This window comes from Amblyomma mixtum, chromosome 4 (genome assembly GCF_055824585.1).
Source record: "Amblyomma mixtum isolate Tamu chromosome 4, ASM5582458v1, whole genome shotgun sequence".
NCBI lineage: Eukaryota > Metazoa > Arthropoda > Arachnida > Ixodida > Ixodidae > Amblyomma > Amblyomma mixtum.
The window spans coordinates 76,071,899-76,088,322 of record NC_143015.1 but is presented as its reverse complement, the minus strand read 5'-3'; the positions used below and the strand labels follow the sequence as shown (position 1 = coordinate 76,088,322).

The 16,424-nt window shown below is 45.1% G+C and overlaps 1 protein-coding gene across 3 annotated transcripts; it reads left to right on the top strand.

Annotated features, from left to right (window-relative positions):
- Positions 1-819: 819 nt before the first annotated feature.
- On the top strand, positions 820-14,317 carry LOC149347093 (putative pseudouridine-5'-phosphatase). 3 transcript variants are annotated; one of them, XM_089586852.1, is made up of 9 exons: positions 820-1,490; positions 4,082-4,300; positions 5,330-5,494; positions 7,104-7,165; positions 7,654-7,843; positions 8,244-8,363; positions 9,359-9,577; positions 11,136-11,368; positions 13,716-14,317. In XM_089586852.1, exons 1-9 carry the CDS (start codon positions 1,406-1,408, stop codon positions 13,908-13,910), a joined length of 1,488 nt encoding a protein of 495 aa, XP_089442978.1. In that variant the 5' UTR covers positions 820-1,405; the 3' UTR covers positions 13,911-14,317. The 3 variants fall into 3 exon arrangements, with proteins under 3 accessions (XP_089442978.1, XP_089442979.1, XP_089442977.1); XM_089586851.1 differs by lacking the exon at positions 7,104-7,165 and having other exon boundaries at positions 1,066-1,140; positions 1,237-1,490; positions 5,330-5,562; XM_089586853.1 differs by lacking the exons at positions 7,104-7,165; positions 8,244-8,363 and having other exon boundaries at positions 822-1,490; positions 5,330-5,562.
- The last annotated feature ends 2,107 nt before the right edge of the window (positions 14,318-16,424 follow it).

Sequence of the window (16,424 nt, the reverse complement as noted above, 5' to 3'; positions counted from 1 at the left end):
CGACTCGCTTCTGCGAAAATTCTGCACGCCGCCGAGAGCAGTTTTCTGTCCATTCCGGAAAATCTAGGCAACTACCGTTGTTGAATCACTTATCAGATAACGTAGACCACATTTTGCTACTTTGTGAACGTTATTTCAGCTCGAATGGGGCAGTAGATTTTACATAAGAATTTTTTAAAACCCGGCCCCAAATATTCAGGACCCTGTATATTGTGTGCCCGTTGTGTGCACTACAGCCTCCACCACTGTGCAGCTGTTTGCGCTTCTATGGTTTCGCCGATTTCAGCCAACAGAGAAACCAATTTTAGAGGTTACGCCATCTGGCGAACTGCGAGGCCACTCCCGCCCTCAGACGCAAAGATGTTGGTTGTCTTGCAGCTGGTTAGGTGGCGCAACCCGTCAAACCGCGGCTCGTACGTTGTTTCGCTCATCGCGACTGCAGCTTTTCGCCGGTTTCGAGCAATTCAGGCAATTTACGATGTCAAATTATTTCTCGAAAAATGCATACTATTATATGATACCTTGTGGTCGGGGGTTGAGCCTAAACAGGCCAGCAGTTTTTGCAGGATAATTTTTTACAACCCGTCAGGTAAATACAGTACATAGATCGTTACGGTATTAGCTTTTGTAAAGTCTGCAACACGACAGACCTAAACACTGAGGGGATTCTAAACTTGCTACCATGCCTCACTTAAACAATTATTTTCCATACCGACGGCTACATGCCGATCGGACCGCGTCCCTCAGCAAGCACGATCCTTTCGGTCTTTTGCACCGCACTTTGGGTACGTGTTTGAGTAGCGTGATGCTGTCGAAGCGCCGCTTTTCTTTGTTTACGACAAAGCTGCTGTCGACGTTCGAGAAAAACAGCTGCTTAACACCGGCGCGCGGCAGGAAGTCGGTCGTCGCTCTGTGCCGGCTGAAGCAGGCCCATACGTTGAGGCTTTCTTTCTGTTCTGTTCGTTCCTTCAGTTTCGTTTTGTGGCGCCCTTTCTTTTCGCGTCGACCTCCAGGAATAAAGTGGGGAACAGTCGAGCGGCAGGTTGATTGCTCAACCGCGCTCCCCGCAGTTACCGCCGTCAGCTGCAGTCTCGATCCGGCTCCATGCAGGCCGATCTTGGCGCTGCGGTTCTCGCGTTGGTAAGGTTCCTCTATCACTATCGTACTTTTGGCGCCCTCGCCCTCTAGGCTCTACGCCCTCGCCCGTAGCCCTCTCTTTCTCCAACTTCCTTCCAGAAATAAATCCGGTCCCTACCCCCTTCCTCTCCACGACATCGTTCGAGTGGCTCAAGCCGGTCGTGGTACCTTTCCTGTCTGCCGGCTGAGCGATGCTGCTCCCGTATCACCCTTCTTGTCGGCCTGACGTGTGAGCGCGCGCCGTACGCTTCGTCCGTAGTAGAACAAGATGAAGACTGTGAATGGAACCATGGCAGCACCCTCATTCAAGCCAGTGACACATGTGATCTTCGACTTGGACGGCGTGATTTTAGGTGAGCCGCGTTCACAACTTACAAGTCGTCAAACCGAAGCTATCCACGAAATATTCTTCGGTGTTTTTTTATCGATTTCATTTAACAGGATCGATGCTACGATCTATTCCATGCAAGCACGTAGGCCAGTTTCTGTTGCTCTCATCTCATACTGGACGAGCGCCAAGCACGAACGTGAATTGTGTTCGATGCTTGCACATGTCTGCATCACCGGCCGCCGGCGTGTTTCAGCTGTGGAATTTTTTTTTTTTTCTGTACCACGATGCTAGCAGTATACTGGCATATTAACGTGGTCAAAAACGGGAATGTAGCGTCATGCCATCCCCGTTGTGACTCATTCTCAAATTTTCAACTTTCGACAACTGCAGCGCTGACGGCCGTTTGCCGCGCGTATGTATTTGAGCGGCATATTTAGATCGTATGTTCAGATAGGTCTGTGGTGAAGCATCTTAAAATGTTCGTGAGCCTTGTATACTGTTGCAGTTGTAAGTATAATCCTCATACTTGCATATGGTGCTGATCGAGTGATATCTGCAGGTATGTTATATTTCGAAGTTACATGCACGTTTATACGCTCGTTCCAGAGTTAGCCTTAAAAAGATATACAGCATTGACAAATTAGTAAAATGATTGAAAAATAATGAATGTACGACTCAAAATAATTCACATTCTCTAAAAAAATATAAAAAATGTTTAAAGGTGCACCTTGACACAATTACTGTTTCTAGATGATAGAAGTAGTGCTGGAGCCAAAGTAAGGGTGGATATCATTATCAAAAGAAACTCATAGTGCACAAGAAAAGGAAGGCAAGATAGAAGACAAGATAGTGCACGCATATACCCAGGTCCCAGGGATATCCGAATCATAGCAAAATATCCCAACACCTTTGAGTACTTGCGAGGGATGTCCGTGGTAAGTCCTTGTTTTAAATATTCTGACACATTTTCCAGTGGATGTCCCGTTCCGGTGATATTACAGACACTGATTTGATATCGATTCTTTCTGTAGAGATGTCCTGACACGTTATCCCTTGGATATTCCATTTGGGCGATATTACAGACATTTACTTGAATCATGTCTCATTACGTTTGCATAATGTTCGCAACGAAGATGGCAAAGTCAGCACTTATGTTTTTTCTTATAGAAGATACATGCAACATGGTCCACTCATTTTCATTTCTTGTTTGTTTCATCACAAATTCATAACTGAATGAAATAATGTTGCTTAACGTGCAAGGACCACTGGCTCCAAAAGGATGGTACGTTTGGAGTAGATAAGCTCATTATTATTCTTGGTTGGTTGGTTGGTTGGTTTGGTTTATGGGGTTTAACGTCCCAAAGCGACTCAAGCTATGAGAGACGCCGTAGTGAAGGGCTCCGGAAATTTCGATCGATCAGTGGATATATGTTCAATATGTTGGGGCTGCATGATATTTTTCACGCTGGCCAGGCAAGCTTTCCTCTTATTCCTATAAAAAGCCGCAGAGAAATATACCATTAATTGTCCAATACTCAACATGTCCTTGTTGAGGCCTATGAAAATCCTCCAGGACCTCCTACGGACCTCCCTTGGATACAAAAAACGAGACCAAAAAGATGTGAGGGATGTCAGCGGGAGTTTCTCTGCATTTCCTGGGGATATCCACATGTCCTTTCATGACTTTGTACCAACATCCCTTGGATGTCAATGTTGTCACAGGGTGTACTGTGCGATGTCAGTGCACATTAAAGAACCCCAGGTGGTCAAAATTTCCGGAGCCTTCCACTACGGCGTCTCTCATAGCCTTAGTCGCTTTGGGACGTTAAACCCCATAAAACCAAAACCAAACCTTTAATCTTGTCTTTCCCTTCTACACTATAATTTTTTTCTCACTAATGGATAACTAGCCCATGCCTGTGTGTGTCTTGTTAGGTGTGGAGAAAGCTTTGAAATGCTTGAGTGCACATATCTTAGATTAGATCATTTTTCCTAGTGTATGCTAGCTGGTCTGATGCAATTTTTTGCTGAGACAGCATCATTTTAGATAAAGAACGCTTATCCTGAAGATTACAAAAATGAGCGGACACCACAGGAAAAGTTGGGACAGTGGATCATTTAGTGCTCGACAGCCTTCCATTCACTTCACTTTAGCTTGAGCTTCTGAAACATGAACTGCTCATGCGAGAACTGGAGTATGAGAGATTTCTGCTTCTCTATAATGGTCACTCTTTATTTCGTTCTCTATAATTACTTCTGGCTTGTGATGAAAAAGGTGCCATATGGCCACTCTTCTTGCGCTATAAATAAACAAACTTATTTCCTAAATGCATAACATTATAACCTCTCCTTCTGAAATGGACGAAAGCTTGTTTCAGGACTGCAGTTGACGAAAAGTCTTATTTGGCTAGAAGGTAGACGACTCGTCACACCGCTGTCATGCATTGCATATGAACATGCTGTGCTTTTCTTTTATTTAACCAATTCCAGCTGTATTTCTCACAGCGGTGCATAAAGCCTGTAAGAACTGGATCATTTAACCTCTTGAATCTTGCCGTGAGAATAAAACCGTAGCCTGTTATTGTTGCTGAAACGTTGCCGTCTCATCCGCAGACACGGAGAAATTGTACACGGCTGCGGCGGAGCAAGTGACCGCCCGGTATGGCCACAAGTTCACCTGGGAGCTCAAGCAGCGGATGATGGGCACTCCGGACGCCGTTGCAGCCCGCACGATCATCGACGCCCTCGGCCTGCCGATCACCCCGGAGGAGTACATGGCGGCCGTGGACAAAATCTACGAGGAGATATTCCCCAAGGCTGAGCTCATGCCTGGTGAGTGTTCAAGATGGCGCCACTAGAGGGCACTGCTTTTTTTCGCACATCCCTGAAAGTTAAGCAGTCTAGAGACTTTAGAAAGTGGACATTAGGTAAATAGGATATGTATGATACGCAGCATTCCATATAATGGTAAAAAGTAGCATTCCTTCTCTCAGACATCCATTTGAAAGTGTAACAGCACTACCAAATTCTTGAACATTTGGTGAAAACAGCGATTCATATATTTATTTATAAAATCGTTAACCTCAAACGTAAAGGAGTTGTAGCAGAGTGGGAGTTTGTGTTCAAATGAGGAGATAGAATTAGAAAGAAATAGCATGTTATGTTTAAGTATTTCCCACTTCTCATTTTTTCCCTTTCTTTATTACATGCCAGAACGGGAAGGCATTGCATTGAAATGAAAGTGCAGTGAAAGCGTTCTATCTTTCCCATCCTTAGCACCCTTCTCACTGGGCCAGTTGGTAAAAAATGCTGCAATAAACCATGTGGCTTTTTCCATTTCGCGCTTCTGTCGCATAACAATAACAAGTGCTAGAAGTGCTGTGTTGCATTTCAATTCATTAGTCTTCCCATAATTCTTTATTTGCTTTATCGTTGGGTCAGGCACTAGAGCATTACTCTTATTGCTGAGGCCCGTCACAGTGGCTCAGTGTTTATGGCGCTTGGCTGCTGACCCGAAAGACGTGGGTTCGATCCCGGCCACGGCGGCTCACTTTCAATGAAGGTGAAATTCTAGAGGCCCGTGTGCTGTGCGATGTCAGTGTACATTAAAGAACCCCAGGTGGTCGAAATTTCCGGATCCCTTCACTACGGCGTCCCTCATAGCCTGAGTTGAGATGGGACATTAAACCCCAATAAACCAATAAACCAATCTTATTGTTGAGCTGGTTTTCACCCCTCCCAGATCACATGGGAAAAAGTTCTCTTGGGTGGAGTGACCCTGCCCTGTGATAACATAATCTTGGCCTGTACAGCAACAGGTACATGACTGCACATACAGATAGCCTCATATTATAACTGCAGGTGCTGAAAGACTCATACGTCACTTACACACGCACGGAATCCCCATGGCCATTGCTACTAGCTCGAAGCCTGCGTCATTCGGGCTGAAGATGTCGCAGTACCGCGACCTGTTGGCCCTCTTCCACCACGTGGTCTGCTCGGGGGGTGACCCCGAAGTGAAGCACGGTAAACCGCACCCGGACATCTTCCTCATAGCAGCCTCCAGGTTCGAGGGGAAGCCACCCTCCGAAAAGGTGCAATGGAAATTTCAGCATCTTTCTAGTGAGGAAATTATAGGGCACTGTGGACAACTGTTCATTCTTCATTCTTGTTTGGCCTCTGTGGCTGTTTCGATGGTACTTGGGCAACGAGAGACATTTCAGTTGCTAAGAAACTTGTTGAGAATATAATTTTTTTTTTGTTTCCTTGCGCCGCACTGTTAAAACTCGTGACAATTATGATGACGTAGACTAATTTGGACTCTGTGACCACAAATTAATTAGATGTCAGTGTGTTCTGCTTTCACCGATCCATACCAAAATCAAAAGGTATCAATATCTTCACAGTTTTCTTGTGAAAATGACCAGTGGCGGCCATAAGCTCTATTACTTAATATTTTAACCTTTTCTAGCTTATAACAGCCCCGTTTTCACTGGGAGTATTCTGTTTGTCATCAAAACGTGGTAATCAGTCAATATAGGCCAACTTGAATTTGCCTTCAGTGCTCCTGTAATGTGGCTGACCTTTCCAATAGAGACAATACATTCGTAGCAAACAATTAGACTTTTAAGCTGTAGCCTTTGGGTTGCAATGCATTTTTACATCTCCTGAGCTGTGTTGGATGCCATAGCGCACTGCTATAGATCAGTTTAGTCCAGCTGGGTATCTTTAACGAGGTCCCATATTATCAGAACACAGGAAGTCTGAACGCATTCTTCCATCGAAAAATGGCTGCCTTGGCTGGGTTTCAAGTATGAGTTATAATGCTGAGTAAGGAACGGCCGAATATTGTGAATTGTGATATGGGTAACTGAGGGTCAGGTTTACAATCCATGCGTTCTTTCAGCATGACTTATTTCCTTCCAAGAAGCAAACCGCTTTTGATTTGGACCGTTTTTGATTTGGAATTTTTCTTTTACTGCCTTGATTATGCAAAATCAGTCACAATTTTCTCTCAGCAGTGTATAGTACAATACAAATATGACTGGGAATCAGAATGGGCATGGTAAAAGGTATAACTCCTGAACTCTGTCAGTTTAGTACCTACCTTGGTGTGTTTAAAGCTTGGGTACAACTTGGGCAATTCGTAAAGCAGTCGTTTGTGAATTTGGAGCGGAATAGGATGAGTAGCGTGCTGAAACGGATGAACAAGAGATTGAGCTGTAGTGCTTTTGACTTCCTTAGGTTCTTAGTCTCGGGCATCAAGAGATCAGGACTGGAGTTTTGCCATCTTTTGAGTGCGTGCAGATGTGCCATCTTTCTGCGGCATAACATAGCCAGCGGTGCGCTTTTCCCCGATTCGCTGCCTATGCATCAAGTGCGAGTAGCTCATTCGATAGCGCACAGACCTCCGTTGTCAGAGGGCGTTAGGAGGGTAGGTTCGGTTCCTGCCGCCAACACTTCACTTCGTGTGTCTCTCTGCATCTGTGCATTATTGCATGTGACCAGGATTTGTGCGAGGTACTGAAAAATCTTAACAACTTATGCCACATACTGTGCACCAAGTGTTTGAATTTTAACCTTTCTTTTGTTTGAAATCAAAATTGATTTAATGATCTTGCTTGCATATGAGAAGAGGAAGCAGTCGCTCAAGGCCTGACGGAGGTCCCTGCCTTTCGCATACAGATTCTACATCATGTGAGCTTGAAAGACAAACTACTTTAGAGACAGCTTAAGGACACTGTTAGGACAGAAGCAATGTAATACAGACAGCCATGCGCTCACATTCATTATTAATTATGGTCCAAGTGGATGTACAGGGGGCAAAACACTTGTCTAGAACACGTTCTGGGTGTGTTTCAGGCTGAACACGTGAATGCTAGCAATAGCGTTTAGTTAAAAATCATATGGATGTAAGCATGTGCAGTTAGCCCTCATAAGATTTCATTGCCATTTTTTGCTTTCCTGGTCGTAGCAGCTTTGGGAGCTGCAGAACACACAGTTCACAGTTTGGTTGTTCTAGACGTGTTTTGCCCTCTGTACTTGCACATTGCTGTCTTTGTGATGTTGCTTTTGTTGAAATAGTGTTGTTAATTGGACTATAAATAATTAATTGTGCCATAATTGTAAATCAACGCTCTTCTGCTGATGACCCCTCGTTACATACCACCCATGATTGCTCGCAGGTGCTGGTGTTTGAGGACTCCCCCATGGGTGTCACGGCTGCCGTCGCAGCCAGCATGCAGGTGGTCATGACTCCCGAGCCTCGCGTGGAAGACAAGGACCGGCGGAAAGCCACGCTGTGCTTGGACTCCCTAATGGAGTTCAAGCCAGAGCTCTTCGGTCTTCCACCCTTCAACGATAGCCCGAAGAAAAGTAAGCGTGCCAGTTCATGTGGTACTGTGCAGCCCAAAATGTGTTCCGAGCCAGCAGTAGACATGGCAAGTGGTTGTTTTTAGTGATACTAGGCTATATGGGCATGCTTTAACACTTGTCTGCCTCTTTAATGGCTCCTTGTAATACAGTGGACACTCCTTAATTCGAACTCGCTTAATTGAAACAGCTGATTTATTTGAACTGATAATTTGGCCCAATCAGTATCAAATGTATAAAAATTAGCTGCAGTTCAACTACTGGTGAACCTAGTTAGAGAGCGAAAGCTAGATGTTAGTTTCATCTCGAGGCAGTGTCTCTCTGTAATCTTGATGCTAGTGCTCAATTTCCTCCCATTATCAAAAGCAATGCTAACATGTTTCGTTAACAATTTTAATTGCAGGTGCGAGTCAGTCGGCTAATAAAGCTGAAACCAATTGTGTTCATGCTGGCGAAAAGAAGCAGGAATTTGCATTCAAGCCCGTGTCACACGTCATTTTTGACCTGGATGGTGTCATTTTAGGTGAGGAAGGTCTGGTGTCTCTAAACTGAAGACAGTGAACACAATTGCTGTAGAAAGCATCAAACACATTTTCTCTCGCTGCTGTAGCCTCTTCCTGTACACGCTGTTTTTCCACATGTTCTTGGTATCGCGAACTAGACCAACTGCTGTCTCTTGTGTTGTATGGTAGTGCATTCACTGACCGCTCATTGCAGAATTGGTGTATCAGGTAGCCTAGAATTTTTCTTTGAATTTTTGTGCTTTATGTCAGTGTGAGCTTTGGAAGCATACTGAACCACTAAGTATGAAAGTGCCACATGCTAGTTTCCATCCTTTCCTTGAATTAAATTCTATTCTGTTTTCATAGTTTCTGTAATAATGCCTTAAAAAGTTTTTATTTCACTGCTGCAGAATATTCCTCAAATGTAGCTTCTGAAGTGCATGCGAACATTCTTATTACCGTATTTACTCGTGTAATGAACCACTCGTATAATGAACCCACTCCTCGCTTTTGTAGTTGAGAATTTACTTCTTTTTTTTACACTGTGGGAAAAACATACACCTGACCTTCAGGGGCCGGTGTTCAGCATGTTCGCTTTATCTCAGTGGATTGAGTTCTCTGGAAAAAAAAAATGGGTTCATTACATGAGCAGCTGCAGTATTTATTTTGAGCATGCTGTTAAACTTGCAGAGTGTAACAAGAGAAATTAAACTGTCGAACAAGCAAGAAAACACATTAGCATTGCTAAAGAAGGCAACAAAACTCATTACCAAAAATAAAACTTCTTCAAATAGAAAATTCCAGACATAGTGTATTAAGGAAGAAAAATTCGGTCATTCGCAAGAAAGGCCACTAGGCAGACAACGGAGTGGCGCACATTTCATCCCTGGCTGCAGTGTTCAGTGTGCTGCATCTTCCAACTGGCACCAAAGTGCACAGAATCAGTCAGTGGAATTGCAAATTAGTCTCAGAATCACTGCTCATTGTTACTTGAACATTGCCGTCTCCTCCACAGACACGGAGAAATTGTACACGGCGGCGGCGGAGCAGGTGACTGCCCGTTACGGGCACAAGTTCACCTGGGAGCTCAAGCAGCGGATGATGGGCACTCCAGACGCCGTTGCAGCCCGCACGCTAATCAATGCCCTCAGTCTGCCGATCACCCCGGAGGAGTACATGGCGGCTGTGGACAAAATCTACGAGGAGATATTCCCCAAGGCCGAGTTCATGCCTGGTGAGTGCTCAAGATAGTGTGAAAGCAAACATTTTAGCTGTAATCTGCACACTCGGAATGAGGGAGTGTGTGCCTCTTCCAGGCTTTGTGAAAAGTCCACGATGAAGTTTTTTTTTTTTTTTATGTAATATTTTATAAACTTTTTTTTTCAGATTTATAAGTATGAGCAGGATGAAATTGAAAATTCATTTCGCCCTTCGCAGTTTGCTGCGGAGGGCGAAATCTGTTTTTGCCTGCGCAGTGTGCTTGGAAAAGCATCAACGAAGTGCTGCACCATAGCAAAAATACTCAGAAAAAAAAGTATGCTTCGCCCTCGCTTTTGGGGTACGGATTCACAGCGTGCTAATAAACTATTCCTTTCTTTATTGCTCGCACTCAAGCAGCGGTGCTTCAGAAAGCAGTACAGCTCGCACAGCCATGTATTGTCTTTCTTTTTAGGCAATCCTTACTTTGCTTAGTGGAACCACTTGTGAGGGGCTTCACGCAATGAAAAAAATGACCATGGGTGCATAAATCTACAGTTGAACGCTAGCATAAATGCATTGCTGCCTGATAGGGATACCTTGAGTAGCTTTCATAGAAGCCTCCACATAGTAGCAGCAATATGGCTATCGTTATGGCCTATGAGCTATGACCTAGCCAAGCCAGTTACCCGAGAAGCTTTTTTGCACCTTTGAGCGGGGCCTTATAACAAGTACAGCATCGTATTTTGTACTTATCCTTTTCCCCATTCCTTCTTTTGCCTCTTTATTACTAGTCACCCCACCTGAGATACCAAAGCCCAAGATTGGCATTGCTTGCTAGCCATCAGGCCTGGCATCACAAGCTACCAGTGATAAAATAGTAGTTGAAGAAAGAACCATTACAGAATAGGATATACATTCGAATTTTTGTTTTGTCAGTCTTCAGTATCCTCATCATTAGCTCTGGCCTCACATCACTGCTCCTATGGTTTATTCCTTCTATACAGATAAATAGCTGCATGATTGCACACAGTATCTCGATATCTCACTGCTGTACACTCATTTTGACAGTTTTGTTCGAAATCACTGTCTGCCCTAAATTTTTGACTAGCTGCCTCATTCACTGCTTTCCGGCTTGTCCACTTTGGCATCAAAATTTTGCCGAAGGAAAACTGTGGCTTGTGTTTGGCAGAGGAGTTTCTGGTCATGCCTGTTTTGTAAACTTCGTTTTCTCTTTTAATCAGCGCAAGTTGCTCTTCCAAACTGCCAGGTACAGTCTTTTTCAAAAGTTTAGAGCCCAGGGGGTTTGCTTCTAAGCCTCGCAGTGGGACTCCTGTAACATTCGTGGTAGTCCTGCCCATTGGAGGAGGCAGGGCCAGAAATCTTCTTACCTTCAGCAAATTTGGAGCACTGGAGATGCATTACGAACCACACAGTGTGCTTCAGAAGCAAACCCCCTGGGCTCCAAACTTTTGACAAAGGCTGTACATTCCATATGCCTCATTGCCTTAGGCTCACCCTTCGAATTCATCTTAATTTTGTTTTTGTTGTATGCATTATCATCATTATTAAACAGCCTCACGGCGTGACTGCAGGTGCTGAAAGACTCATACGTCACTTACACGCGCACGGAATCCCCATGGCCATTGCTACTAGCTCGAAGCCTGCGTCATTCGGGCTGAAGATGTCGCAGTACCGCGACCTGTTGGCCCTCTTCCACCACGTGGTCTGCTCGGGGGGTGACCCCGAAGTGAAGCACGGCAAACCGCACCCGGACATCTTCCTCATAGCAGCCTCCAGGTTCGAGGGGAAGCCACCCTCCGAAAAGGTGCAATGACGAGTTTTCACATTGTGTGTCTACGGCATTGTTTCACTAGGGAAGTCTTTATGTACATGGGTTGAAGCACTGTATTTTTAGGGTTCTTTGTTTCTGCAGTGATACATAATTTCCTGGCAGAGTTACTTCATGGCACTAGATTTTTTTTTTTAATACTAAATCAGTAAATATGTCACAGAAATTGCACTCTGTCGATTTCCTCCCACTAACTCAGTATGTTCACCTCCAGCAATGGAGTCATCACACACGCTTATTTTGTCATGGTAAGTCTACACCAAGGGCTCTGATTGATTTGGTTTATGGAGGTTTATGTCCCAAAGTGACTCAGGCTATGGGGAACAGTGTAGTGAAGGGCTCCGGGAATTTCGACTACTCGGGGTTCTTTAACGTGCACTGACATCTCACAGTACATGAGCCTCTGGAATTTTGGCTCCATTGAAATTCTACTGCCGTGGCCGGGATCGAACCTGCGTCTTTTGGGTCAGCAGCCGAGCGCCATAACCACAGAGCTACCATGGCAGCACTAAGGCTCTGAGGAACACTCCGGTTCGTACATCAGGTACAAAACTGTCTAAGTTAGCGCTCCTGTTTGTGCTGTCTACATCCGTGCGTTCCTTGTGGTCAGCGAAAAATAGTGTATGCCTTGCCTGCAGGCTTAATACCGTATTTACTCGCATAATAGGCGCACTTTTTTTCCAGAAAATCCGGCTCAAAGTTCGGGGTGCGCCTATTACGCGGGGTAAAATTTCCGGAAATTTTTCGACTCGCAAAATTGAACACACCGCGTAAACGCACTCGTGTACGGGCCGCACCCCGTTGTCGCGAAGAAAATATTGAAAAAAAAAAAAATCCGTGTAGGGCCGCACCGAAACTCCACGACACACGCCTTCGGAATGCACGCGCCGAGGCGTCCGCGATCGGCTCCGGCTGCGCGCAACGGGTGCTTGATCGCGGAGACAACGCGCACAGGAGCTTCCAGACGCCGCCCACGGAGGGCGCCCAAGGCCAAGCTCATCATCATCATCGTTTTCCTCCGCCGCGAGCTTTCGCTATCTTTATCACCATCAGCATCACCAGCTCGTTTTTTTTTTTTATTGTTGTTGTTGCTGTCGTGTGCCGGGATTTGCGGTAGCGCGATAGTTATCGTGGTTTATGGCTTTGCCGCGGAGCGTTGCTGTTTTAGCTCGACGGGCAAGCACCTTAACAGCTACACGGCTGGGAGTTTGCTCTCGAACACGGCAAGCGTGAGGCAGGTCGGAAAATACGACGTGGCCGAGAAGTGCGGCAGTTGCGACTGCGGCGTCCCTAAATTTTCGTAGCGACTCCAAGCGCCGAGGTTTTCGTGGGCCTAAGTCGGGAACGTTTCCGGCTGGAGATGAAGCTTTCCAAACAGACGATTAAAGTGAGCATCCCTGAAAACTGTGTGCGGCTGTTCTACGCGATGTCGTTGTACGTGCTGTGGGTCCGCAGCAGCTGCGACGGCAGCAGCACTAGTAGGGACTAGTAGTCAGTTCAGCAAAAACTTTGTTAAAATAAAGATTGGGAAGCGGGGGGTGGCGAGGCGTCGGCTTGCAATCGTGTAAATACAGTACTGATCACAGTGCCAAGTTCGGGATGCGCCTATTATGCGCGGAAATAAAAAAATCTGATTTTTCGCGCCCTAACTTGGGGTGCGCCTATTATGCGAGTGCGCCTATTACGCGAGTAAATACAGTACACTATACATTTGTCATGGGTTTGATTAAATGCGCTCTTATTGATGATGACACGCTGTCACTTTCTCATGCCTTAGGCTACTCAGCGACAAAACAAGCGCAAAGTAATACGTCTCCCTTTATTCTTTCTTGTGGACTACTTCCGTACCTTCCACAACGTCGCACCTGATGTATGAAATGGAGTATAGTGCATTCTTCCTTGCACCTGCTAGTGGCTGTTGCATAATGGTTAACCACGACACCATGACAGTAAGGTGATGCTGGAAATTTCTTTGAGGGAGATTTTCTGGCTCATTCTCGCATTTTTTCCAACTTTAGTACATCCTGTACTATGCTTCTTCCTCTGTAAGCAACAGCTACAATACAATCCGAAACAAAGAAATAGTAACCAGCATTTCTGCTGGCTTAACCAGACATTCTGGCGTTTCCTTAAGCAACCGTTACTTGTTTTAGGGCTAGTACTATAACAAGCCGATAAAAGGAACAGAGCATGCACATTTTGTCATGAAAACCTATGAGAGAACACAATGTAGTTAAATAAAGCTTAATGTAGCCATTTTCAAGTTATCTCTTCCGATGCATCTGCTCATGCATAATCTCTGTACGCTGTCTTCTTCCTGCAGGTGCTGGTGTTCGAGGACTCGCCCATGGGTGTCACGGCAGCGGTTGCGGCCGGCATGCAGGTGGTCATGACTCCCGAACCTCGCGTGGATGAGAAGGACCGGCGGAAAGCCACCCTGTGCTTAAACTCACTGGTGGATTTCAAGCCGGAACTATTTGGACTTCCACCCCTTGGCAGTTTACCCCAACAGAGTTGAGATGCCCACATGCGCAGCTCATAAATTATTCGCCATCCCCGGTTCTCCCCACCTGAGTGCCATCTAGAACTTCACTGGTGCGTGCTTAGAGTGAGTTACTAGACCACCCAGAGAATCTTGTGGCTATTGCGCACATAAAATGACGTGATCTCGTATCAAGCTCCTGTGGCTCACTCTTATTGGTCATTTGACTCGACTCAGGTGACCAGTGTGTCATGTGACCAACAAATTGTGTCACTAGTGAGCTGAGCCTCCAGACACGTGTCTTCGGTCACCTTCTTTCTTTCACATACCCTTTCTCATACAGCTGACATTGACGCACGTGCCACGTAACGACATGCCCAAATAGGCTTCTCTTTGTGCGCTCCGCCGCCACACAATTTTCTAACGGCAAGTGAAATTGCCAAAATTTGTTGAGCTGTAGCACCGAAGATAATTATGTCTTCAAAATTCTAAACAGTAGAATGGCTACTCTTCATGTGCAACTAATAAATCTCTTGTTGCAACCAGGTGTTATTTATTTGTAAAAGCTAAAAAGTTATTATTGCGATTTAGTTAACAAGGTTTCTAGTTAACATGATTCATTGTTTTCCTGACATCTTCCAGCACTGCTATTATACTATGCCACAGAGGCCATCTTTTTACCTCAAAAACCTATTTAAAAGTTAGTGGTGGGATTCCCTAAAATACCTGGTATGGGATTGCCATTACTTCAGAGACAACCTGCCTGTACCTTTCAATCTACTGACATTTAGATATATTGTAAAGTGAAACCTGACCTCAGCAGACAGTCCAAAGTCTGTCCATGTCACATCATCGTTGTATCTACAGGGTGATGTGAAAATCTTGTACAAGTCTACACTGCTGCTTAACACACCATTTTGGAAAGCTTTGTAGAAAACCTACACCGATACTTGAAGGCACTGCTTTTTACCTGCTCCAAGGAGTGGGTTCAAGGAGTGGAAAACAGAAGGCAGGTGCCTGCTGTTTTCGGGCTCTACAAAACTCAGTCTACAACCCAGCTGCAGTTTCTTAAGGTTTGCATCTAGTCTCGCATACCACGACACATTTAACCTGGCAGCCAGTTGACAACTGATGTCCTTCAGAGCCCATTTTTCAACGGTCCTCTTTGTACATCTGATGTCTGGAAGCTTAAGCACGGAAATCCCTAATTAAACAAGAGCACTCAATATTTTCGAGGCTTTACAGGTGCAAGCGGCTTCGCAAGGTTTCTTCTGCATACGCATTAGGCCCACCCTTTCAACTTCGCTGAGGCCCTCGCGGATGCCCGCTGTGACGCCCATCCATACACAGACGCTTGGCCGCGCCAGCACGGCAGAGCAGGAGGACATGTTAGGTTGCGGTTCGGTAACACGTACTGTCGGCAGCAAAAGTTTGCGGGATCTCCAGCCCGTGGCAGAGCAACGCAAAACTAGAGTCACTGAAATTTTTTCCAGTGACTCTACGCAAAACTAGAGTTCCTGTATATGCTCCCGCAGGGAGCAGAGTTGCGCGAAGGTCCGCCATCATGTTCTAAGCTGTGCGGAAAGCCACTTCTCGTACGTACAGGGGCTGCATAGCTCGCTGTGTAGGGCGCTTGGGCTTTTTTTTTTCTCCTTTAAATAGATTGACTTGATGGCAAGTTTCTAAACGTAACGCTGAAAACTAATCTGTGATTTGCCCAGGGTGTGCATACAGCACGAAAAAAAAATCTCCAAAGGTTAACAGCAAATCGTAATCATGACAAACTGACGAAAAAAGACTGGAAACGGCCTGGGAGTTTTTTTTTTTCTTTCTGGAACTAGTAATTTCAGAAGAACAAGCAGTTCCGTTCCAGATGAGACAGCGTCTGTCCCATCCTGTCTTCCTGCATGCACGTCTTAAGAACAAAAAGAGTATAGCGATGAATTACTTTTTTTCACAACTAGCACAGCCGTGTGTTCTGTACGAGTTATGCGCGGAAAATACGAAAACGCATCTCTCTAGAACCACATTAAAATAATTGTGCAACTTGTTGTAGGCAAGCAGACTAAAGCAATGGGAATGCATTGAACGAGGCGAGTCTGACATAACGAAAAAATTAACACTCAATTGCTTGCCCAACACATTTCACAAAATGTACCCCGTTGCTAAATGCAGTGATATAGTTCGGATCTTTAAAGGACCCTGAAAGTACTCTTACACGTGGATCTTATTTAACTTTCCTCATTTTTTATCGAAAAGCACTATCGTTTCACCTTAGTTATTAAATTACAATAGTTGTTGATTACTGTGGTAGGTTTTCGTGCCTGCTTCATCCTTATTGCTCGGAAAAACTAATTTAATGTTCCGCTTTGCATTTTTGTACTCCTTCTTCGTAGATTCGGCTTAGTTCGCAGTATCAAAACATTTCGCGACTCCTGGATTTTTTTAAAGCCGGGGTTATAGGCTGATTTGCTGTCTTCTAGCTGAAATTATTCGCGGTATCAAGATTTGCGACACTTGTTTACATGCCATTTTTGCCTATCCTATCGT

Excerpts from the sequence above, each read along its gene's own strand:
- LOC149347093 (XM_089586851.1), top strand. The coding sequence starts at position 1,406 with ATGAAGACTGTGAATGGAACCATGGCAGCACCCTCATTCAAGCCAGTG. Across the intron at positions 8,364-9,358 it reads CCTGGATGGTGTCATTTTAG|ACACGGAGAAATTGTACACG; the intron begins GTGAGGAAGGTC and ends TCTCCTCCACAG. Across the intron at positions 11,369-13,715 it reads GGAAGCCACCCTCCGAAAAG|GTGCTGGTGTTCGAGGACTC; the intron begins GTGCAATGACGA and ends TTCTTCCTGCAG.